Here is a 24,210-nt window from a genome sequence, read left to right as displayed (position 1 = left end):
CGGCTGCAGGGCTGGGGGAGGGGGCGGGAGGAGCAGGTGGGCGCTGCTTGTTGGGCACCTGGTTGCCTCTTATGCCCGCGGGCTTGGGCACCGCGCGGTGGCCCCTTCCCGCCCAGGGCTGCTCGACTGCACGGCCTGGTCAAGGAGTTGAAGGCTGCTTTGTGGATGGAGTCTGTTGGGGAGCGCACTAAGATTCTTCTACCTCCACAGTCACCTCTGGAGCTGCTGCAGCCCAAAGGACAGTGTCAAGGTCAAAGCCCCATGTCATTGCCTTGTTCTCAGCCACGTGTGGCTTGGGGGCTCGGGGCCTTGTTGGGGCGTGGCTCTGAGCTGCACCTTCTCCCTCGAATGTGGCGTGGCCTGCGCTCTTGTGTGCGTTTCCAGATACTGACTGTGGTCCCCCCCCCCCCCCCGCCCCCGGGCTTGGTCACTCCCCCCTTGCTTCCCCTCCTTCCCCTGGCTGACACTCGCCCCGTCAGGCCCAAAGGGGGCCCGTCCCCCGCCAAGTTGTTTTCAGAACCATTGGCTGCCCTTTGCCTTGCCCCGGCTCTGCAAGGAAAGATCTGGGGGGAAATAGAAAAGCAGACCCGAGTCTAGGAATGTCCAAATAGCTGCATATCCAGATTAGCCTGTGGGAACCCGCCTCTGAGACCGCCCTGTCCTCCTGCCCGCAGCCAGCCCCCCAGCGTGGGTAGGCAGGTTTGGAGGAGCTCGGGGTGCAGGTGGGCGCAATCTGGGTGGTGTGGAGGGAGAAGGCAGGGCCTGGCAAGGAGTCGGGAGGACTGGGGAGTCAGTCTTCGCTGGGCCTTCCTGGTAGACAACGGAGACAGAAGCCTCCTTCCCTGAAATGAGGGGCTGCTGTCCTGAGCCTCTGGAGATGGGGTGCTGGCCGGTGTCCTGCTGCAGCTCTAGCTTGCTCCGGCCACTTGGTGCAGGGGCGATGCTGGGCCAGACCTGCCAGCCCTGCTCCTGCACCTTGCACTACAGATGGGGAAGGGACCCAGCTTCTGCTGGGCTCCATTCCGTGCCATGGCTGCCACATTTCGCCTCCCGCCCTTGGGATGTGGCTGTGCCAGGGCCATTAGAGATACTCAGGTCACCCCCGCCCCCCAGTTAACACTGCTTCGCAGCCCCCTGCCCTGCCTCCGTGCGCTGTGGTGTGCCAGGTGCAGGCTCCATGTGTGGTTGGCTTTGACCCAGTCCTGACTTGCAGAAATGTGGGGACCAGGCGGGTTGTCCTCTAGTGTGTCACACTGGCTGTGCTCATGGGTCATCGGGGCATTTTCTGGGCATTACCAGAATCAGGGCTGATGTGGGAGCCAGGGGAGGAAGTGGTGTGTGGGCAGAGGTGGATGCTTCTGAACGCAGACTGCTCCGGCCTGGGCAGCGAGGCCTGGTCAGCGGGGCCGGCCCCGCCCCCCTCTGATGCATCACTGAGCACCGCTTCTCTGTGCTGGGTCTCTCCGATTTCCAAGTGTTCAGGGTGTCCTCTTACATGTCTCCTTCGTCCTCTCACTACCCTTTGTGGTGTTCCCATTTCACAGATGACGCTGAGGTCAGCGTCCTGCCCAGTTCTCAGACGAGCAAGGGGCAGAGCTCTGAGGCGCTGTGTCTGCAGCCTCCCCAGGGAGCCTCATGACCCCCTATCAGGCCATGCGGGTTTCCGCTGGGGGTCCTCCTGCCTCCTCCCTGGTCTGGTCTGTGGGTCCTTCAGGGCCGCTGAGGGCCAGCCCCGTGCCCTCCCTGCCCGCCCTGTGGTCTCTGTCCACGGTGCTGAAGTCGGAGGCAGCGGCCTCCCGTCCTTACCTTTGCCTGGTGGTGGAGCCGTCAGGTCTTTGGAAGGGTGGTCCCGAGCTTGGCAGAACTCTACACCATTGAGTCGTGGCCCCCACTTCTGGGGGCAGGAGCCCCTGCGAGGAGCCAGCACTGGCGTTGCCTCTGGGGCCGCCTGGCCAAGTCGGTATTCCGGGAAACACCAGCTTCCAGAGAGGCACAGGGGCCCTGCTGCTGCCAACCTCCAGCCAGCTACTGACTCAGAGGCTTAATGGGCATAAAAGGCTCGGGAGCTGGCAGCCAGCGGGGAGGGAGCGCGAGCTGGGGAGGGAGAGGGCGAGCAGAGCAGCCAGGAGAGCCCGGAGTGCAGGGAGCCCCTGGGGCAGATCCTTCCCGCTTAGGTGGAGGGGAGCCCCCCGGGAAAAGCCTCTGGACTCTTCACAGTGCGGCCTGAGGGGCAGAGATGGGGCTGGACACTCCCCGCATTCTCCAGACAGACCCTGCCTCTGCCCCTGTGCCTCCCCCCTGCCTCCTCCCCCTCCCTGGCTGCTCCCCCCACTGCTGCTTCCCGGCTCATCTTTCATTCCCCACTTCCCTCTTCCTTCCTGCACCTCTCCCTGCTCACCTTGAAGACAGAAATGAGCCTGGAGGAGCTGGCAGTCCCCTTGCCCGGACCTGGAGCCCGGCGCAGCCTCTCCCGCAGACCCAGGCGGGAGAGGCTGGGAAGGGCCTCACATCTGGAAAGGCCTGGAGCAAACGGCTTCCTCCTCGAGGGGCAGCCCCTCCGGGTGGGGCTGCTCTGGCTGCGGAGCCCTTATCTCCATACAAATGGGCCATTTTCTGCCTGTACTGACAGGAAACTAAATCTAGGAAGCCAAGCTTAAGAGCTGCTTAAATTACCTTGTCTCCTGTTGAGATGAAGCCGTGGAGGGGAGCAGGGGGTGGGCTTGCACCACAGCTTCTAGAGCCGGGAGCAGGACGAGCAGGACGTGGGCGCTGCATTATTGCAGGTTTCCCTGGACAGACGCAGTTAGTTCCGTAGGACGCAGACACGAGCCGCTTGGGTGCCGGTGGTGGTGGTGGTGCCCGGAGCCCTGCTCTGGCCCTGTTCCCACCCCGAGCCCTACAGCCCCCGCCTCCTTTATTCCCCCATCCCCCAGCCCTCCGACCCCCCTCAACCTTCCACCCCACACCCTCCCAGGCCTCCCCTAGCCAGTCCCCTGCCCCCCACTCTTCCCCCCCAGTCTTCTGCCCCCCAACCCTCTGCCCCCCAACCCCAGCTCTCTGCCCCAGGGCTTTTCCTGGGCACTTTTGTTTTTTGACTGCTCAGTTAGGAGCTCCTGGGTCCAAGCGCCCCCAGGGAACACTCATCCAACCCCCAAAGTCCCTGGGACCCACGCCTTTGCAGCAGAACCCGCCCTCCCTGCCAGTCCAGGCTTGCAGGGGGAGTCCACGTGGCAGGGGCCTGCCCCGCACAGATGGGGCGAGGCCCTCGAGCTGTGCCGCTCAGGACGGCCCCGGGCTGGACTGTGGTGCTGAGCTGGGAGGGCTGTGGGAGGAATGATCTAGAAAGTGAGTCCACCGGTTGGCCAGAGGCCGCTGTCCGGGCCTCTCTGGACCCCTTGGCCCTCACTGCGCTGCTTGCCTCAGGGGAGCAACGACGAGCTGTCAGAGAACGAGGACGACGTGGAGGAGAAGTCGGAGAGCGAGGGCAGCGACTACTCGCCCAGCAAAAAGAAGAAGAAGAAGCTCAAGGAGAAGAAGGAGCGGAAAGCCAAGCGCAAGAAGAAGGACGAGGAGGAGGACGAGAATGACGAGGGCTGCCTGAAGGTGACGCGGCCTGCGGCCCGGTCCGCCCGTGCCAGGAATCAGCTGCCCTCCCCAGCAGGAGGGGGGGAGGGGCGGGGGCGGGGGCAGCGTGCTGTGTCCCTGTCCCAAGGGAGGTTGCCCGCGGGGCCTTGGAGACACTGGCAAGGGTGACAGGAGCTTGGGGAGGAGGCCCCCGGGCCTGGGGCTGGAGGGGAGCTTGGCGCCCTGAAATCCCACCTGGGGTGTTGTGAGAGGGTGAGCAGGAAAGGCGTCCCTGCCCTGGGAAACGGCTCACCCGAGGGTGGGTCCCCAGGCAGCGCTGGGGGCCAGGCTGGGGCAGGCGGGCACGCCCCTTTGAGCTGTGCCCCTCGGGCCTGCCTTGGCGGGGTCAGCTGTGTGGTGCAGGGTGGGCTGCCCCCCAGCAGCTCTGGGCTCCTTGGTCTCACTGCCCCAGTCCGGGATGGAAAGCGGGCCTGGTTCCTGCTCGTCCACATGGCGGGGAGCTAGTGTTCCCCAGCAAAATTGGCTTGGGCCACATGCCCCCTCAGTGAAGCGCGGGGTGGGGGGAGTGCTAGAGCAGATTTGATCAGCTGAAAGGAAGTGTGCAGGGTGGGGCAGGGCTGCGCGGACAAGCGGGACAGGGGCCGAGGCTTGTCCAGACACCCGTGCCCGCGTGGCCCTCCTGCGAGGTGGTTTTGTCACATAAATGGGGAAACTGAGGCACAGAGTAGGGAAGTCGTGTCGGCCTCTCACTGCTGTGTGGAGCAAAGCCAGGGCTGGGAGGCCGGCCTCCTGGCTCCAGGGCCACGCTGACAGCCCGCGCCCCACGCAAGCCCAGCAGCCGAGTCTGCGCAGTGGTCTGGCCCCTGGACACCGCCGCCAGGGCTCGCCTGTGACCCTGAGAAGTCACCCCCGCCCGGGCCTCAGCGCCATCAGGAGCGGGAAGCAGTGGCCCAGGGCCCCTCTCGGGCCCAGCTGGGCCCCCGTCCCCTGCCCTGGCCAGGGCATTTCCTAGCTGCCTGCCCCCCCAGGACGTCCTCCCCTGCCCCCACTCCCACCCCTCTTCAGGCTGCTCTTCTGTGGTCCAGTGCCCAGGACGTGTTCCTCCAGGGAGGGAGTCCTGTCGTAATTCCTGCCCCGGGCACACTGTGGGCTCCCCACCCCACACCATCCCTGGACTCTGTCCTGCATCTTCATGAACCGGGGTGCTCAGGGTGTTTCTGGGGGCCGCGGGGGACAGCAGACAAGCCCTCCCCTCCCCTATTCCCAGGCCTCCTGGGTGGGCAGCCTGCTGGGGGTGCAGGTCAGACAGGCCTCTGAGTCCACGTGCCCCCTGTGTCCACAGGAGCCCAAGTCCTCGGGGCAGCTCATGGCTGAGTGGGGCCTGGACGACGTGGACTATCTCTTCTCTGAGGGCGACTACCACACGCTGACCAACTACAAGGCCTTCAGCCAGTTTCTCAGGTGGGCTGTGGGCCGGGGCCCTGACCGGGGGTCCTGGGGGGCTGCCCTGGAGGCTTGCACTCCCCAGGTGGCACCACGTGGGGGTGCCCCAGCTCCAGTGTGGGGCCAGGGTAGGGCCCCTTTTACTTGACAGACAGGCCTGCCTTCGCTGGCTCCCTGCCCTGGGCTGGTCCCAGACAAGCCCTGGGCCTCAGCTCCAGCTGGCCCCTCTGGTCTCGCAGGGTCTGGAAACCCAATGAGAAGGTCGCCCCATAGGCTAGGAAGGCATGTGGGGGGCAGACCACTGTCCCCGGCTTTGTCCTCTCCCCTGCCCCCCGCCCCCCACCCTGCCCAGTTTTCTAAGCTGGGACACAGGCCGGGGGGTTCACGGGTGTGGGAGAAGGCGTCAGCGCTGCCGGGGGTGTGGTGTGGGGGATCTCATCCTCTCTCTGGCTCTGACCCCCCAATGCAGGCCGCTCATTGCCAAGAAGAACCCGAAGATCCCCATGTCCAAAATGATGACTGTCTTGGGTGCCAAGTGGCGGGAGTTCAGCGCCAACAACCCCTTCAAAGGCAGCTCTGCTGCCGCTGCCGCCGCCGCGGTGGCTGCCGCCGTGGAGACTGTCACCATCGCCCCCCCGCTGGCCGTCAGCCCCCAGCAGGCACCCCAGCCTGTGCCCATCCGCAAGGCCAAGACCAAGGAGGGCAAGGGTAAGGCTGTGGGTGGACGGCACCCAGTCCTGCCCTGCGGAGCCCCCTCCCCCCGGGCATCGGCTGCAGGGGCAGCTGGGCGGGCTTCACCAGGGACCCTGCGCCCTGGGGTGCAGCTTCCTTTCGTGGCTCTGCAGAGGGAATGGCGTGCTCGGCGCTTTGGGGGGCTTCCTGGGCATGGAGGGGGATACCGGGGAAGTCCACGCTGCTGCTGCTGGGGTTGGGGCTCTTGAATTTGAGGTCGCGCCTCCCAGGGATCAGGGGTCCTGAGGTTGGCGCCTGGATCCCTCGTCTGAGCACCCGCTGTGTGCCAGCACCCTCTCGAGAAGGGACGGGGCCGGAGAGGCAAATCCTTGCTCCCCTCCCCCACAGCGGGATCCCGGCGGGGGGCGTGGCCGGGCGGCGTGGGCGTGGCCGGGTGGCATGGGTGTGGCCGGTCAGCGTGGGCGTGGCCAGGGTGTGGCGTGGGCAGGCGTGCCGGGTGGCGTGGGCGTGGGCAGGGTGTGTCCGGGTGGTGTGGGCGTGTCCTGGTGGCACGGGCGTGGTCAGGGAGTGGCGTGGGCGGGGCGTGTCCTGTGGCAGGGCGTGTCCTGGCGGCGTGGGCGTGGCCAGGGAGTGTTGTGGGCGGGGCGTGTCCTGGTGGCATGGGCGTGGTCAGGGAGTGGTGTGGGCGGGCGAGTCCTGGTGGCATGGGCGTGGTCAGGGAGTGGTGTGGGCGGGGCGAGTCCTGGCGGCGTGGGCGTGGTCAGGGAGTGGCGTGGGCGGGGCGTTTCCTGGTGGCATGGGCGTGTCCTGGCGGTGTGGGCCTGGTCAGGGAGTGGTGTGGGCGGGCGTGTCCTGACGGCATGGGCGTGGTCAGGGAGTGGCGTGGGCGGGGCGTGTCCTGGCGGCATGGGCGTGGCCAGGGCGGGGCGTGGTCTTCCTGGGAGTCAGCTGACGCCTGGCCCGGGCCGAGGTCCGAGGTCCAGGCCCAAAGACTGGCTCGCGGGGCGCGGGTCTGGGCGGGGAGAAGAGGGACAGCAGACCCCGCGGCTGTGACTTGAAGGCTTCGGGGAGGACACTCCGTCCGGTGGCGGCTTTCCAGCCCCTCGGAGGCCGGTGGCGCCCTCGCTGCCTCTCGGGCTCGCAGTGAGGTGGAGCCCCATGCAGCCCCTTGAATTTGGGTGCCCTGATTGGGGTTTTGATGAGGAATTGAAAGGGGGCCCTTTGTTTCCTCCCCAGGGGGCTTGGTTTCTGGAACAGGGCACCCCTTTGCCAGGTCCCTGCCGGAGTCCAGTGGGCAGAGTTGGGGGGGTTTGAGCCGGGCCCTGCTTTCCACCCTGGGCCGCGCCCAGCCCGCCCTGCTTTCTCATTTCCTCTCGGCTCCAGCTGCTGAGCTATCGATTCCCTGGTCTGCCTATTCAGAGCCTGAAAAATTGGAATAGATTTTCTGTGGTGCCGCCAAAGTCCAGCTGGGCTCCCAGCCCCGTCTCCCTGTGCATGCTGCAGCTGGAGGTGGGCTTGGGTGAGGCCACCCGCCTCCCAGCTCCCATCTCCCCTGCTCAGCCCAGTGGGTGAGGCTGCTGGGGGGGCGTCATCACTCCCCAGGGGGCTAATTGTCCTGTGGCCAGCTCCATGAAAACAGCCCCAACCCTGCTGGCCCCTGAGAGTCCATGCGTCCCCTGGGTGATTGGCAGAGGTGGGGGTGGCCTTGAGTGGGGCCAGCGAGGCTCAGACCTGGGGATGACCAGAGGCTGGCAACTTCCTGGCTCAGCAGGGCACTCTAGGGCGCAGGCATGGACCACAGGTGGGTGGGCGCCCCTTCAGAGTCCCAGCTGGCTCCGGGGATCCCAGGTATCAGTGGGGACAGTTCCTACTTGGGGAGAGAGGCAGGGCAGTGGCCACTGGTCAGGCTTCCCTCCTTACTTGCCGTGTGCCTCTAAGCAAGGACTTGACCTCTCTGAGCCAGTTGTGGGCGAGTCCAGTGCAATCTCTGCCTTTTCAGGCCACTCTGTGAAGAGTTGAGACTCTCTTATCAGAAAGGGCCTGGATAGGACTGAATCCTCCTTCTGGAGGCCCTGTGGGGGCCCAGGGGTGAGTGCGGGAGCAGGGCAGGTGTTGGTGAGCCCACCCTCCCCTTTCAGGGCCGGGGGTGAGAAAGAAGATCAAAGGCTCCAAGGATGCGAAGAGAAAGGGCAAGGGGAAGAAGGTGGCCGGGCTCAAGTTCCGCTTCGGAGGCCTCAGCAACAAGAGGAAGAAGGGGTCCTCGGTGAGTGTGTGCTGAGTGTGTGCATGAGTGTGCGAGAGTGTGTGCGTGCACGTGCGGGAAAGGGAGTGTGTGTTGTAACAAGAGGCCGCGCATGCTTGGGCGTCCTTGTGGCAATGTGAACGGGGGAGTAGCCTTGTGGTGCGTTTTGCCTGCGCGCACATGTGTGTGTTGAGGTGAGGTTGGGGTGGCCGCGCAGAGCAGGGCCTTCGGCTCAGTCTCCTGTGACGGACTAGGGGCAGACCCTGCACCCCTCTCTTCCTCCTCTCCTCGTTCCACACACGGGCCGGCTGCCTCTGTTTCCCCGCTTGACTCGTGAGCGTGCAGATTGGATTTTCCAAGGACCCCTGTCCTTGGGCCCTGGGCTGGGGCTCTCCTGTGCACCCTGGACAGCCAGGAGCCTGTTTCCAGCCCACGCTGCCATAGCCATCCTGTGTCTGGGCAGTAGGTGGGAGTCAGCCAAGCCCTAAGGGTCTGCAGGGCCCTGGATGCCCAGGTTGGCTGGGAGGGTGGACAAGGAAGGTGGCATTTAGGCAGGATCAGACCCCTTGCCCTGCAGAGGCGGCTCCAGCACCAGATTCAGACCGATGCCGCGTCCATGTCTGAGTCTCTAGGTCGCCTGTGCCCTTACCTCACAGCAACCCTGCAGAGGTGCAGAGAGGCAAGCCCTTTCTCTGTGCCTGGGTAGAGGGGAGTCACAGGTCTCGAGGCTGGTGGCTCTGGAGGGGATCGTGGAGCCACAGGTGTGGCCGGTCCTGGAACTGGCAGGCCAGCTCAGCTCAGTAAATGCTGGTTGTGCACATGCTCATGTGTTAAGTCCTCTGCTCCATCTTGGTGGGCCCTGCGTTGGGCATGGCCATAGTCTGGGGCTGTGCGTACACCAGAGGGAAACGCCGATGGCAGATGGGGCAGCCGGGCCTGGCACACAGGTGTGCAATGGGTTCAGTTAAGGAGAGACCTGGAAAGGCTCCATGGGGCTGTGCCCCTGAGGGGTGTGTGGGAGTCTGGAAGGGTGGAGGACAGGCTCTAGGTGGGGAGGTGTAATGAACCACAAGGGGTGCTATGCTGCCAGAGTCTCCGCAGTGCCCCGCAACACCCCACCTTCTGCAAGGTCAGCCCATAGAGCCCTTCCCCCCACTGCAGAGCGAGGAGGATGAGCGGGAGGAGTCGGACTTTGACAGTGCCAGCATCCACAGCTCCTCCGTGCGTTCCGAGTGCTCGGCGGCCCTGGGGAAGAAGAGCAAGAGGAGGCGCAAGAAGAAGAGGAGTAGGACTTCCTGTCTGCAGGCTCCCCCTCCTCCCCCCCGCCACCGGCTGTCACAGCGGGAGTGGGGATGCAGACCCCTGGAGGAGCATCCTCATGCTCAGCCTCTCTGGTCTCAATCATGAGGTTCCCTGTGGGGTGGACTTCTGTCCCGGTGCGGCAGAATTAGGGGCCCGTGGTGTGGGCCACCCCAGGACATTTGCACTGGTAGGGGGGCAGCTGGAGAAGGACATGCTTAGACGCATTCACCATCTACCCATTCAGCCCACTGCCCCCACCCCCATTACTCAAACCACCCTCCCTGCCCAGTCTCCCTTTTGTTCCTTCCACCCCCATCTAGTCATCTTTCCATCCATGCGCCTCCCATCCTTCCTTCTGGGGTCCATCTTCTTGCCATCTCTTCACCCTTTACGCCCTCAGTAATTCTCCCAACCTCTGTCCACCGTCTGTCCAGCCCTCCACGCCTTCCTCCAGCACCTGTGAAGCGCGATGTGCCCGCTTGGCCCTGGGTGCAGATTGGCTGGGCGTTGGGTGTGGGGAGCAGCCCTCCAGCGCCCCTCTGCCTCCTCCCCAGTTGATGATGGCGATGGCTACGAGACGGACCACCAGGACTACTGCGAGGTGTGCCAGCAGGGAGGGGAGATCATCCTGTGCGACACCTGCCCGAGGGCCTACCACCTGGTCTGCCTGGACCCCGAGCTGGAGAAGGCTCCCGAGGGCAAGTGGAGCTGCCCGCACTGTGTAAGCCCTTGGCCCGGCGGGGGTGGGCCCGCGCCCGTCGTCTGGGAGCCCGGCGGGCGGACGCAGTGCACCCTGCAGCGGGCCAGGGTGCCTCCACCTGCGCTCGCTTCTCCAGGAGAAGGAGGGGATCCAGTGGGAGCCGAAGGACGAGGACGAGGACGAGGAGGAGGGCGGCGGCGAGGAGGAGGAGGACGACCACATGGAGTTCTGCCGCGTGTGCAAGGACGGCGGCGAGCTGCTCTGCTGCGACGCCTGCCCCTCCTCCTACCACCTGCACTGCCTCAACCCGCCGCTGCCGGAGATCCCAAACGGTGAATGGCTCTGCCCGCGCTGTACTGTGAGTGTTCCGCCCGCCCGCCCGCGCCGAGCCCCGCCGCCGCCGCCCCGCAGGCCCGCCCCCGCAGGTGCTGGGCGCCCAGGCCACCGCCAACAAAGCCCACCTGTGCCGCTCCAGGCCCCCCCACGTCCAGCCCCGCCCACCAGCCTGCCCAGGCCCCGCCCGCCCCCGCAGGCCCCGCCCCCGCAGGTACTGGGCGCCCAGGCCACCGGCCAACAAAGCCCACCTGTGCCGCTCCAGGCCCCGCCCCATCCAGGCACCCCGACGGTCCCCCCAGCACCGCCTCCGCCGCGCCCTCGCCCCGCCCTGCAGGCCCCGACCCCCACGCCCACGTAGGCCACGCCCCCGCAGGTACTGCGCACCTGTGCCCCAGGCCGCCCCGCCAACAAAGCCCACCTGAGCCGCTCCAGGCCCCGCCCACACCCAGCCCCCACCCACATAGGGCCGCGCCCACCCGACGGCCCCCCAGGCCCCGCTTCCGCCGCGCCCCGACCCACAGGCCCCGACCCCCACGCCCACGTAGGCCACGTCCCCGCAGGTACTGTGCAGCTGTGCCCCAGGCCGCCCCGCCAACAAAGCCCACCTGTGCCGCTCCAGGCCCCGCCCACGTCCAGGCCCCGCCCCCGCCGCGCCTGGTAGCTCTCCAAGGCCCCGCCCCTGCGTATCCAGGCCACAGCCCCCAAAAAAGCCTGCAGGTCCCCCCCTGCCCTGCCCACAGAGAAGCCCCGCCCCCGCCAGGTGCCTCCCGCTGAGGCCCGGTCTCCAGACCCCGCCCTGCCCCCTGCCTGGCTCTGAGTCGCTCTCGGGGGCTGCCCCCTCCCCCAAGCCTGCTCCGCTTCTGGCTCCCAACATCCAGGCGCAGATGTGTCCCGGGCATCCTGTGGCGGGATCCCCAAGGCCGCCCACCAGAGCCAGTGTAGCTTGCTGAGTTGTCAAGCACCCAGAGTTTGTGATCCCCTTTTTTAGCTGAGAACGCTGGGGCTCAGGGAGGTAAAGTGGTTTGCTTGGGGCCGCAGAGCAGCAGAGCTGCCCGCTCCCCCACCGTGCTCCTGGGCCAGGGCAGAGAGCACGAGGCGCAGTAGGGGCTGGAGCTGCGGTTCTCAGGGAGCGCCCTCACCCTGCACCCCCGGGTCCCCACAGGCACTCGAGGGCCGTGCCCTGAGTGTCCGCAGCCCACCCCGGTGCCGGGCCTCCGACCCTGGGTCCTGGCTGGGCTGCGGCCAGCCCAGTGCTATCCCATGGGCATCTGGGCCTCTGTTGTGTGTGTGCGTGCGGGTGTGCAGGCCCGTACCCCTCATGCGTGCACAGCATGTGTGGGCTCCTGACCGCAGGGCCCAGTCGTGGAGTCACGGGTGCCTCGACCTGGGGAGCAGTGCAGCCTGTCGGGGAGCCCTGTGGCAGCAGGGTCATGGAGGCTGGGCAGGTCCTGCCGCCGAGTCCTGAATGCGGGAACCCTCTGTCCACAGTGTCCCCCCCTGAAGGGCAAAGTCCAGCGGATCCTGCACTGGAGGTGGACCGAGCCCCCGGCCCCCTTCATTGTCGGGCTTCCGGGGCCCGAGGTGGAGCCCGGGGTGCCCCCGCCCAAGGCCCTGGAGGGCATCCCGGAGAGGGAGTTCTTCGTCAAGTGGGCCGGGCTGTCCTACTGGCACTGCTCCTGGGTGAAGGAGCTCCAGGTGAGCGCCGGGCAGGCGAGGCGCTGGCCCGAGAGGCCCAGGCCGGCCTGCGGGGGCGGGGAGGGCAGCTGTGGGGGGCTGGTCCCGCGGGGGTCCAGCTGGGGCCGTGTCCGTCGCTGTGCCCGGCAGCTGGAGCTCTACCACACGGTGATGTACCGCAACTACCAAAGAAAGAACGACATGGACGAGCCGCCGCCCTTTGACTACGGCTCCGGCGACGAGGACGGCAAGAGCGAGAAGAGGAAGAGCAAGGACCCGCTGTACGCCAAGATGGAGGAGCGTTTCTACCGCTACGGCATCAAGCCCGAGTGGATGATGGTCCACCGCATCCTGAACCACAGGTCGGGCCGGGCCGCGGCGCCCTGGGCCTCCCGAGGGGGCGTCGCGGGTCTGGGTCATGCTGGCTCCCCCGCTGTCGCGGGGGGCAGAGGAAGGGGCGGGGCCCACTGCCATCAACTGGACGGTCCAGCTGGAGGGGTGTCAGGTGCACACCCCGAGCTGGCGGGGGACAGTCGTCCACAAACAGGCAACTTGATGTCCACCAGCCTGTGGGAGGGGGCCCGCCGGGCACAAGAGCTTACACCTGTGGCCTGAGGGGCGGCTGCAAGTGCTGGTTCAGAGCAGCAGCTGACTGCCCTGGGGTGGTGCTTTGTTTCCCCCGGGTTTGATGGTTGAGAGGGGAGCGCGGCCCCCAAGGCACTGCCCAAGGTCGCGCTGCTGCAGGCCCTGGGGTTTGAGCCCAGGCCTGGCTTTCTTGGCTGCTGTGGCAGGTGTCTGGCGAGTGACCAGAAAGCCCGGGTGACGGTGCTTCGAGGCTGCACAGAGGCCACGGCCGGGGGCTGGTCCTCGGTGGGGCTCTTGCTGGTTCCCGAGCTCAGGTGCTTGGTGGGGGCGCAGGCTGGGGCAGCCGCTCAGCCACCCGCCTCGACGGGGTCTGGGCCCGGCAGGACACACGCGCGTCCCGAGAGATGGGAGGTGGGGGAGCTGAGGCCAAGATCGGGGCCTGGGCCAGACTGTGGACGGCCCTGCGCGCTCTGGTCTCTGGGCCTGGCTTTCTGCCCGTGGAACAGGGTGCTCGCGCCGCGCCTCCAGTCAGGGAGCTGGAGGGTTTGAAAAAGCCTCCCTGCTTGACTGTGACACACCCTCATTTTCCACCCGACCCTCACGGGGAATGACCATTAAAAAGAGTGTCAGGCCCTGTGGCACCCGAGCCCCCACGGAGTGGACCCACGGTTTCTTGTGTTCATTAAATTGCATGTTAAAAAAAAAAATGGGAATTTTTCTCCTTCCTCCCAAGCAGAGCAGGTGAATCCCTCCCCACCCCGTTTATTACCCAGAGCCTGAGTAACGGTCACCTATTTGTTGGAAAAAAAAAAAATCCATCAGTTTCCAGTGACTGGGTTGGTCTTTTCATGCTCCCTGGACTAAACACAGCTGCTGCCATTTTGGGGGGGCCATGGCTCCCCGGCCCCGCAGTGTAGCCCTGAGTTGGTTGCCCTATCAGCTGAGGTTGGGTGGCAGGTCCCAAGGACCCTTCCAGGTGCCAGAATCCACCTGCAGTTTAAGATGCAGCTGGAGTCCCCAGTATTGGGTGTCCGGACCCCTGGGGGCCTTGGAAGAGGCCCGCCCCCTGTAGGAGTCACATCCTGTCTGCTTGGCAGAGGTGGACCCAGAGGGGCAGTGTCCTAGTCTTTTGGGGTCTAAGTTAGAAACCGGATGCCTGTGGCCAGGGGAGAGTTTGCAACTCACAGACCAGTGCTCTGGTGTCCAGACCCGCTGCGGGTGGGCGGCTGCAGCTGAGAACGGAAGGGATGAGGTGCTTGTTCCTGTTAGGGGGGCCTCCAGCCCGCACCCTCGTCCCTCCCTCTCCCCAGGTATGACCCAGGCCAGCTGCCTCACCCTCTGGAGTTGCTGCTGGGCCAGGACCCGGGGACGTGGGAGTGAGGAGACCCGCTGTGGCCATTTCCTCAGTGACCCGCCCCCCCCGCATCTTTCCACTATTGCAGCTTCGACAAAAAGGGGGACGTCCACTACCTGATCAAGTGGAAAGACCTGCCCTACGACCAGTGCACCTGGGAGATCGACGACATCGACATCCCCTACTACGACAACCTGAAGCAGGCCTACTGGGGGCACAGGTGGGCGGGCGGGCCGCGGGCGGGGGGGGGGCGCCGCCGGGACACCCTCCACCGGGCTCTCACGCGCCCTGACGTGCTCTGCCAGGGAGCTGATGCTGGGAGAGGACGCCAGGCTGCCCAAGAGGCTGGTCAAAAAGGGCAAGAAGCTGAAGGATGAGAAGCAAGAGAAGCCGCCGCACACACCCATTGTGGACGTGAGCTGGGGCCGGGTGGGCGTCCCCCGGGGTCACGTCTCAGGGCCTGTCACTTCCCGGGGCTGTGCACACTGCTGGCTGCTTGCCAGGAGCCTGTCGGGAGGAGGCCGACCCTGCCCCTCCCCGCCCTAAGGGGAGGGCCCACAGCCAGGGAGGCAGATTAGGGGAAACAGCTCTGCCCAGGACGCAGTTTACATCACTTGAAAAGAGCTGCGATAATTCCAAGCATTTAAAGGAAAAAAAAAGCATCTCTGACTTGAGGAGCATGCCAGCTGCTGAGCCCCTTACACCCCGCTCTTCCCCGTTCAGTGGAGAGCCCCTCAGGGAGTGCAAGGTGGACTTTCCTTCTTTTGCAGCCTCTCTGGGGTGCCTGCCAGTTCCTGCCCTGGAGGGTGAAGGGTTAAATAGCCCTTCTCAGGAAATGCCCATCTCTCAGACCCCTATGGGGGTGCACAGACATACAAAATAGGGGGGTTCGCCCTGGGATCGTGGGCTGCCACGCAAGGCTAATGTGCCTGGTACAGAGGGAGGACTTCTTGGGGGAGGTGACCTTGAACTGCAGGATGAAAGAGGGAAGGAGCCCCATGGTCGGGGTGGCGTGGAGGAAGCACCCCGGGAGGCACTTGCCAAGTGTGGACTAAGTGCCCACTGCGTCCAGGCACTGTATGGGGCTCAGAGCGGGCAACAGTGAACAGGCCCAGCATGGCGGCCACCGCCTGGACCAGAACCAGAGATTCCAACAGCTGGGACACTTCCCTGATAGAAGCACAGGGCCGCCGGGGCAGGGCATGGTGGGAACACCTACGCCAGGCTGGACAGCAGGGAGGGCTTCCTGGAGGCAGAGGCATTCCACCTGCGACCTGACCGATGATCAAGTTAGCAGGGAGGAGGGGGGTAGAAACAGCATTCCCGGCACTTAGGGCCTCTGCACCTCTGCCTCCCCTGCAGCCCACGGTCAAGTTTGACAAGCAGCCGTGGTACATCGACTCCACCGGCGGCACCCTGCACCCGTACCAGCTGGAGGGCCTCAACTGGCTGCGCTTCTCCTGGGCACAGGGCACCGACACCATCCTGGCGGACGAGATGGGTTTGGGCAAGACCGTGCAGACCATTGTCTTCCTGTACTCGCTGTACAAGGAGGTGCGCGGCCGGCGTGGGCGGCGGGCGTGTGGCAGGAGCCCTGGGCGGCCGCCTCACGCGTCCTCTCTTTCCAGGGGCACTCCAAGGGGCCCTATCTGGTCAGCGCGCCCCTGTCCACCATCATCAACTGGGAGCGCGAGTTCGAGATGTGGGCGCCCGACTTCTACGTGGTCACCTACACGGGGGACAAGGAGAGCCGCTCCGTGATCCGGGAGAACGAGTTTTCCTTTGAGGACAACGCCATTCGGAGCGGGAAGAAGGTGTTTCGCATGAAGGTGAGCGCCCGGGTCTGCAGGCACGGGAGGGGGTTCCCTCCAACTGGGGTCCCGAGGAGGCCGGCAAAGAGCTGCTCTCCAGCTGGTGCCCGCTGCCTCCGTGTCCTGTCATGAGCCCGTCCGCCATCGGGGGGCAGGGCCGGGAGTCCAAAATCGAGGTGTCGGGCCAGGCTCCTTCTGAAGGCCTGGGGGTCTTTCTGTACTTCTCCCGGCTTCTGGGACCACGGCCCCCCTTGGTGCCCCGACTTGCAGCTGCGTCACTTTAGTCTCTGCGTCTGCGGGCATCTGGCTCCTTCCCCGTGTCCGCATCTCATAAAGACACTGGATTGGGGCCTCCCTAGTCCCGTAGATGTCACCTTAACTCAATGCACCTGCAAAGACCCCGGCTTCCAGGAAGGTTCTAGAGGAACATGGACTTGGCTGTTACTCCAGCTGTGTGACCTCTGGGAAGTCACTTAGCCTCTCTGTGCTTCAGATTCTTTCCAGCCCACATCGCAGAATTGGGGAGGGTCCAGGGGGTGGGTCGGTGCCTGGCAGGACCGTTCAGACTTCCTGAAGTGCCCTGGGTCACCAGGGCCGAGGTTCTGACCCAGCAGCGCTAGGGTGGGGGGTGCTGAGATTCTGCATTTCGAGCGAAGTGGCAGGCGACTTAGTCCCCAGTGGCAGAAGCAAGGGCTGGGAGCAGGCATGCCCCCTGGGTGCGGGCTGGGCCTGTATACCTCACACTTGGTGCGGGCGGCACCTGTCCCCCAGGCTCCCCGACTGTGCCTGGCTTTCTTCGTCGCCCTGGAACGGCCTGGTGCCCAGTAACGACCTGTTTGTGACGAGTGAGCCGGGTTCCCAGAGAAACGGACCGCCGGGGCCAGTTCCTCCGGGCAGGACTCTGGCCAGGCGCACGCTGAGGTCCTGAGATGGCTGGGCGCCCCGAGACGCACCTCTTTTATTTTGTAAAATTGTGGTTACACGCACATAATGTCAGCTTTCCCAACAGGCCCATTCTTAAGTGTCCACCCCCAGGGTATCAGGTGCAGTATCCCCACATCCAACTCCAGAGCCCGTGTGTCTTGCAAAACCAAACTCCGCCGTCTGGATTTCACTCCCCCAGAGTGTGACGTGAGAGCACGCAGCGTCCTCGAGCCACTCGGCAGGTCCTCGAGCTTGTAGCCTGCGTCAGACTCGCCTTCCCTTGTGTAGGCCGAGTCCGTTTCGTTTCTCCATCTTCATTCTTTGAGGCACAGACTTAGCTCTTTAGTTCTCAGGGGTTTCCTTACCTACCACTCCCTTTTGCAGCGGGGAGATGGGCTCGGGGAGGTGACCGAGGTCTGCTCACCAGGGCAGGGATGGGTGCAAACCCAGGTGCTGAGAGGGCCCCCTGTGGGTCCCTCCCCTCAGGGACTCTGGTCCCCAGGAGACCCTGGGTATGGCTGGATGGGCTACATCTTTTGTGGGGTCCCAGTGCAGGTGGAAAAGGCAGGGTCGCTCTTCAACTGCAGGAAACAATCTCTGCCCTTTCTGTGTCTCTCAAATGGCTGTTTTTTTTTTTTTTAAAGATTTATTTATGTATGCATACAAGAAGTGGGGTACAGGCCAGAGGTGCGGGGGGGTAAGAGGAGTCACCAGAGACAGAGTGGGGAGAACAGACAGAACCACTGAAATCCACTGCTGAGGGGAGCAGCGGGGACACAGGAGAGGTCTGCTGCGCCCTGTGGGGAGCTCCCTGGCCGGGGATGGAACTCGTGCTGCAGTGGCTGCGCACAGCTTCATAGGTTGCGTCGTAACCCCTTGCGCCACCAGCTGTGGTGGTTTTATTTGCTGTTTGATATCATGCTCCCACCGCATGAGGATACTCTGGGGCGCACAGGGGGGTAGAAAGCAGCAGTGTTCACTGGGCTGGGGAGCAGGGAGCCCCCGGGCGCGCCCCCACTGTTCCATGGGCCTTCTACGGAAGGAAACACAAATTCAGTGCTGTAGTGACGAGGGGTTTCACATCCGTGACGCAAGCAGGGGGGCAGGGCCCTGCTCTGAATCCCGACTGCTGCTGTGGGCTGGTCAGCCCGAGACCCCAGGGGCTGTGGGTGGGACAGTGACGGCCACGCAGCTGAAGCCTGGCGAGGAGTCAGCACGGGCCCGCCCCGCAGCCCGTTCCGTGAGCGGCGGCCGTGGGGATGGGCAGCAGTCATCCTGCTAGTTGGTCTCCCAACACCCCCTCCTTTGGGTACTGGCCACCCCCTCCTCTCAGCCCCAGGGGATTCTGGGGACCATTGGGGTTTCCACCCACCTCTTCCCCTGAGACTTGGATCCACGCACCCCCCCCCCACCAGAAAGAAGTGCAGATCAAGTTCCACGTGCTGCTCACCTCCTACGAGCTCATCACCATCGACCAGGCCATCCTGGGCTCCATCGAGTGGGCCTGCCTCGTGGTGGACGAGGCCCACCGGCTCAAGAACAACCAGTCCAAGGTAGGTGGCGGGGTGTGGGCTCGGCGCCCCCGAGCCAGCTGGCCTGCGCCCCCTGACGGGCCGCTCTTCGCCCCCAAGTTCTTTAGGGTCTTGAACAGCTACAAGATCGACTACAAGCTGCTGCTGACGGGGACGCCCCTGCAGAATAACCTGGAGGAGCTGTTCCATCTCCTCAACTTCCTGACCCCCGAGAGGTTCAAGTGAGTGGGCATGGGTGGGCGCGGCCCTGGGGGAATCCCGGCTGCTGCAATATCGTGTTTTTTCTCTTTGGGACCCTGCTGGGTCCCCCACATAACGGACTCATTCCTTTCCGTCCACAAAGACCGAAGCGTCATGTGGGTGACGGTGATGGAAGGCAGAAGGCTGGGGGGGTGGTGGTGGATGTGGGGGTGAGGACGGAGCCCCAGCCAGTGGAAATCTTGGGGTCTCTCCCCCAAGTCTCCTTGTCTTCACTGACTGCCATTTTCCTGCTCAGAATGGCCACTCGGGTGAAGAGGGCAGGGTTTAGAATCAGAGGATGTAGATTGGATGTAGCTTGGGTGCCCCTCAGCCTCAGTTTCCTTATCTGTAACATGAGGGGGAGACCTCGACAGCTCGTGTCCAGGGCAGCTTTGGGGGTGGGGCGGGGTCTGTGTGGCTCGGGGAGAGCCCTGTGTGGGGTGGCACAGGGTGAGGCTCAAAGGACATCCCAGGGGGTGCCCCCACCTGCCCTGCTGCCCCTCACCCCTGATATCCTGGCCGCCTCTGCTCCCCTGCTCCCGACTCAGCCCAGCTCCTACTTGCAGCAATCTGGAGGGCTTCCTGGAGGAGTTTGCTGACATCTCCAAAGAAGACCAGATCAAGAAGCTGCATGACCTGCTGGGGCCGCACATGCTGAGGCGCCTCAAGGCTGACGTCTTCAAGAACATGCCGGCCAAGACCGAGCTCATCGTCCGCGTGGAGCTGAGCCAGATGCAGAAGTGAGTTCAGCCAGCAGCAGCTGTGGGCCCGCACCCCGGCCGCCTGCCCCGGCCCCGACGCCGTCCCCTGACGCCCTCCCCGAGCGTCCTGACCAAGGGAGCTTCCCGGCGCGTGGGTGGCATGGAGGGCTCTGCAGGCCCAGCACCCGCGGCAGGGCAGAGCGCCCCTGGAGGCTGGTGGCCTGGGTGCCAGCCGCCTCTCCCGCTGCCCGTGCAGGAAGTACTACAAGTTCATCCTCACCCGGAACTTCGAGGCGCTGAACTCCAAGGGCGGCGGGAACCAGGTGTCGCTGCTCAACATCATGATGGACCTGAAGAAGTGCTGCAACCACCCCTACCTCTTCCCCGTGGCCGCCGTGGTAGGTCCGCGCTCGCCACGGCGGGTGCCTGTGGGTGCCGTGGCCCGTCTGGCCCGTGGGGCTGGGGCTTGGCCCCGCGGCCAGTGCTCCGAGCCTGAGGACCTGGAGGTGACGTGGGGCCTGTCATGCTGGAAATCCCTGAAAGGCCGCCTCCCTTCCCCTGGTCCCTGTTGTGACCCACAGAGTCATGGGGGGCCTTGGGTCACCCCAAGTCCGGCCTCCGGGCCAGGGTGAGGGCTGACCTGACTGCTTTCAGTCACCATGGGGCCTGGGGGGCTTGCAGTGATGCTGGGGGGCTGCTCTGGTGAGAGAAGGGACCGGTCAGCACCCGCGCCTGCCCTGTGGTCTCAGGAGAGCTCCTGAGCTGTCCTGGCCCCTCTGGGCCTCAGCGTCCCCTCCGCGTGGGGCAGCAGCGTGCCGCTGGGCGGGCGGACGAGAGTGCAGCGCCACCCCAGCCCTGCGCCCCCACCTCCTCCCCCCCAGAAGCCAGTGCAGAGCGAGGTGTGCTTGGAGCTGCTAGACTCAGGCACCCCCGATCGCTCCGCGACTCAGGGCGGCCGGGCCTGACCAACGTCCTGCCCGGCGGGGGCCCAGGGGGGCTTGCCTGTGCCCACGGTGACTGGGGGGCCGGCCGAGCTCCTGCTGGGAGGGCGGCTTAGCTCCACGCGCCCGGTCTGCGGGGGCGCTGAGACGCGGGCTGAGACGCGGGCGCTAAGACGCGCCCGGCGGGGGCGGGGGTGCAGGCCTGAGCTGCCCCTGCTGAGCCCGGCCGGGCGGCCTTGGGCTCTGCGCTCAGCCCGTCCCCGGGCCCTTGTCCGTCCTGGGGGTCTCCGGGCGCACAGCCCGAGAGGACAGGGTAGCCCCCATGCCCCGCCTCGGCCGTGCCCACAGGAGGCGCCGGTCCTGCCCAACGGCTCCTACGACGGCAGCTCCCTGGTCAAGTCCTCGGGGAAGCTCATGCTGCTGCAGAAGATGCTCAAGAAGCTGCGGGACGAGGGGCACCGGGTGCTCATCTTCTCCCAGGTGAGTGGCCGCGCGGCCTCCCTGCTGCCCCGGCCTCCGCGCCTGCCCTGTGAGCTGAAGGCACAACCTGCAGCACCCCCAGGGCCCGACGCCCTTCCCAGGGGGCTGCTGGTCTGTGCCCGGGCCAGCGCGGGTGCTCGGGCCCCTGGCCGCCTCCACAGGCCCCGCCGGCTGCCCTGCCAGAGCAGTGGGGGGGGCCTCGCGTCCAGGCTGGGGTGACAGCCCCTGCCAGGTGACCTGACACAAGTCTGGGTTTTCACGAAGGGGGCGCTCTGGAGTAGTTTGAGGGGAACCCCGTGGGGGTTCAACCCCCAGCTCAACCCCGAGGTTGCACTCGCAGCACCGCTGCTTTTCGGGTGGTCAGAGGCAGGGCCGTCGGCCTCGGGGGCGTGTCCATCTGGGTCCACCCTTCCGCGTCCTTTGCTGTGACCTCGCCTGTGTCAGGCTGTGCCAGGCATGTGGTCTTGACCCGCCCTCAAGACACTCGTCGTCCTTTGGGAGACGGAGGTAGAGAGGTGGGGTGGGGGGCACAGGGATGGCCTTGAGGGGCTGGCGCTAAACAAGGTCCTGTTGGCGGGACTGAGCCGGTGCTCCGTGCCAGACACCGGATCTGGCCCCCTGTGTTTCGAAGGCTCTGGAAGCACCGCCTGGGGTCCCCGGCAGGCCAAGGAATTGGGGGAAACTGACCACGCCTGTGACAGCGGGCGGGCCTGGGGCTGCGTCTGCAGCCCTTTTGTTTCCTCACGTGAGCCATGATTCTGCACTCAAGCTGGGCGGGTCGGAGGACAAGAACTGCGGCTTCTAGAAATGCGCCAGAGGAAAGTGAGAGGGACAGAGCCCGCCCCTCCAAAACGAGCCTCCATCCCCACACCCCAAAACTCACGACAGAACTGAGTGTGAAGACATCTGCAAAACAGCTGAACAGATGCCTCCTGACCAGAAGGATCGAAGAGCCTAGAAAAGACTAAATAAACATGTTTATGATGCTTCAAGATCATGGCGTAGCCCCCGTCGGTCAGGGAGCTGTCAAGGAAGCACAAGCAGGAGGAAATGAGACAAGAAGGACCGGGCAGGGAAAGGACCTGCGTGGACTGGACAGCCCTGGACCTGGTGCCAAGGACACCGGTGACCGGGGCCCTGGCTTGAGGGCCCCCAGAACAGAGCACAGGGGACAGCCCGGTGAGAAGGGCAGGCGGCCTGCGGACGTCGGCCTCCAGCAGGGGCTGCAGAAGAAAGAGAACGAGGTGAAGTCAGGTGTGGCGAGACCCCGCAGACCTGGAGGACGAGAGGGCCCGGATCTGATGCCCACGCTGAGTATCCAGCAAGAGGACGCACGCACCACCCCTCCCAGAACAACCCCGCACGCCGTGGGGGGCGGCACGGGTCAGAGCGGCGCCCACGGGAGCGGCAACCCTGGCCTTGGACTCTCATCGGCAACCGCGCGGCAGGGACCGCTGCAGCGTCTTCCCGCGCGGAGGGGCTGCCTTCTGGAGCATTCCCTGCAGCTGAGCGCGCACTCTCGGAGGGGGCGAACCAGGGTCTGCGGGCTCGGGGACCACCTTTATGCATGCAGGGGAGGGAGGGAAATCGGGGTCACAGAGGCGGTGCTCTGAGGTGGGCGTTCCAGGAAGAGTCAGGGGCCGGGGCAGGAGCAGGGGCGAGGTGCGAGGGGGCAGCTGGTACTCAGGCCGGCCACCGCGGCTGGTTTGGCCCTGGGGGCTTGAGGCTGGAGCCCTGCGTCAGGTCTGCCTGGCTCCCAGCTGCCCCACCCAGCAGGCTGCTCTGTCCTCCTTGGTTGTTGTGGGGGTCCCTGCCGATGGCCCCTTGGGGGGGTCCTTGCTCTGTGGCAGCCACCGGCCTGCTGTGTCCCCTGCAGATGACCAAGATGCTGGACCTCCTGGAGGACTTCCTGGAGTATGAGGGCTACAAGTATGAGCGCATCGACGGCGGCATCACCGGGGGCCTCCGGCAAGAGGCGATCGACCGATTCAACGGTACCCGCCTCGCCCAGGGCTTCCTGATGAGACCCCCGCCTCGGCTAGGCCCTGGCCAGGCCACCCAGCTGGTGTTCAGATTAGCCGCCACCCAAGGGGCTGGAGAAAGCAGACGGCCCTTAGGCCCCAGAGTGTCCCCTTAGTTGTAAACGCTAGAAGGTCCCGCCACGGCACCTCCTGGGGGCCCCCAGGGTGCTGAGGGGCCCGGCTGATAACAGCTGTTCAGAGCGGACAGGAGCGAAGCTGAGGCCGAGGTCGGGCTGGCACCTGTGGGCTCCTGACACTGACAGCCCCCCGGCTATAAGCACTGCTGGATGGGGGCTCGTGCTCCCCACGGCCTACTCCCCAGAGGCACGAGAGGAAGGCGTGGGGTCCCAGCTGCCCACACTGCCCAGTCTGCCCTCCTGCTGCCCTGGAGGGAGAGAGGAGGGTGAGGGCCAGGAGGGTCTGCAAAGGAGGGAGCTCTGCAGTGGGGCTCTGCTGCCCAAGCACCCTCAAGCCCACCTGGGGCAAAGCTGAGGTGGGCGCAGAGCTTCCTGGTCTTCCATGGGCCTGGCTGCCATGGGGCAGGTGTGGTCAGAGCTCTAGAGGGGACCGTGGTCAGTCCCAGGGTGCTCAGCAAAGACACCCCCAAGGCCTGAGCCCAGCTGTGCTGTGATAGTCGGGACCCCGCTGGAGTGGCTGAGGTCACCCCGAGTGTCCCCGGTCGTGCTGACAGCACCACAGGTGGGGGCAGCAGGGGACGGGCGGGAGAGCCAAGGCTAACCCTCGGGAGCATGGACTCGACCTGGCTGTGCTTTCACATGGACGTCCTGCCTGGTCTGGCGCCCAGCTGCGGGGCTGGGGACTGGGCGGGGCGCAGGTGGGGGCTGCTCCGGCCCCGGCCCAGGGCTCCTGTAGCTTCTCTGACGCAGGGGTGGCTGCTGCCGTCACAGCTGCGGTCACAGCTCCTGCCCCTCCCTTGGCCTCCCCTCCCACCCTGGCTGCCGCCCGCCTGCGCTCACCCCTCTCTCCGGGGGTGCCCATCGCTCATCCGCGGTGCCCCCGTCTCCTCTTCAGCCCCTGGGGCCCAGCAGTTCTGCTTCCTGCTGTCGACCCGGGCGGGCGGCCTGGGCATCAACCTGGCCACGGCGGACACGGTCATCATCTACGACTCGGACTGGAACCCGCACAACGACATACAGGTCTGTGGCCCTGACGCCGACGCTCTGGGTGGCCCCTGCCCTCCGCTGGTTCTGTGGGTTTCTCCTCCTCTTCCTCCCTCCGCCAGATTGTGTCTCAGGGCTCCACCCCCGACCCCCGGCCAGCCCCGTGGAGTCTCGGCCCAAGAGGGGGCCCCGGGAGGTGAGTGGAGGCTTTGTACCCCCCTCCAGCTCCTCGTGCGCAGAGGAGGAAACAGGCCCGCAGAGGGCAGGGGAGGTGTGCAAGGACATGCGGCCTTGTTGCTAACCCCTGGGGCCCCGCCTCTGGCCGAGGCCGTGGGGGGGCTGCACCGGAGGGACGAGAAGAGTGGGTGGGGCAGGTCTGTCGGAGCCGGGGTGGAAGAGACAGAGGCGGCCACTGAGGCCGGCGAGGAAGGAGGGGAGGGTGAGGGTCTAGACGCTGTGGGAGAAGACACACCTGACCCCCCGGGCACCCCGTTTGGGGCAGGGCATGTTGAGTTCTTTTTTTAG

The 24,210-nt window shown here is 65.6% G+C and overlaps 1 protein-coding gene across 1 annotated transcript in view; it reads left to right on the top strand.

Annotated features, from left to right (window-relative positions):
• Positions 1-24,210, top strand: part of CHD5 (chromodomain helicase DNA binding protein 5) — a 49,446-nt gene that overhangs the window by 11,678 nt on the left and 13,558 nt on the right. Inside the window, 20 exon segments of the mRNA XM_037500036.1 lie at positions 3,424-3,603; positions 4,928-5,046; positions 5,498-5,736; positions 7,860-7,984; positions 9,125-9,248; positions 9,820-9,986; positions 10,102-10,323; positions 11,790-11,996; positions 12,126-12,337; positions 14,003-14,134; positions 14,220-14,328; positions 15,277-15,468; positions 15,543-15,743; positions 18,065-18,202; positions 18,281-18,402; positions 18,988-19,161; positions 19,379-19,520; positions 20,412-20,543; positions 22,420-22,537; positions 23,597-23,721. Coding sequence (XP_037355933.1) covers positions 3,424-3,603; positions 4,928-5,046; positions 5,498-5,736; positions 7,860-7,984; positions 9,125-9,248; positions 9,820-9,986; positions 10,102-10,323; positions 11,790-11,996; positions 12,126-12,337; positions 14,003-14,134; positions 14,220-14,328; positions 15,277-15,468; positions 15,543-15,743; positions 18,065-18,202; positions 18,281-18,402; positions 18,988-19,161; positions 19,379-19,520; positions 20,412-20,543; positions 22,420-22,537; positions 23,597-23,721 — 3,180 coding nt within the window.

This window comes from Talpa occidentalis, unplaced genomic scaffold, assembly GCF_014898055.3.
Source record: "Talpa occidentalis isolate TD23 unplaced genomic scaffold, MPIMG_talOcc4v2.1 talOcc4.9, whole genome shotgun sequence".
NCBI classification, from domain to species: Eukaryota; Metazoa; Chordata; class Mammalia; order Eulipotyphla; family Talpidae; genus Talpa; species Talpa occidentalis.
Note: the sequence above shows the minus strand (reverse complement) of the source record. Positions and strands in the feature narration are given on the sequence as shown.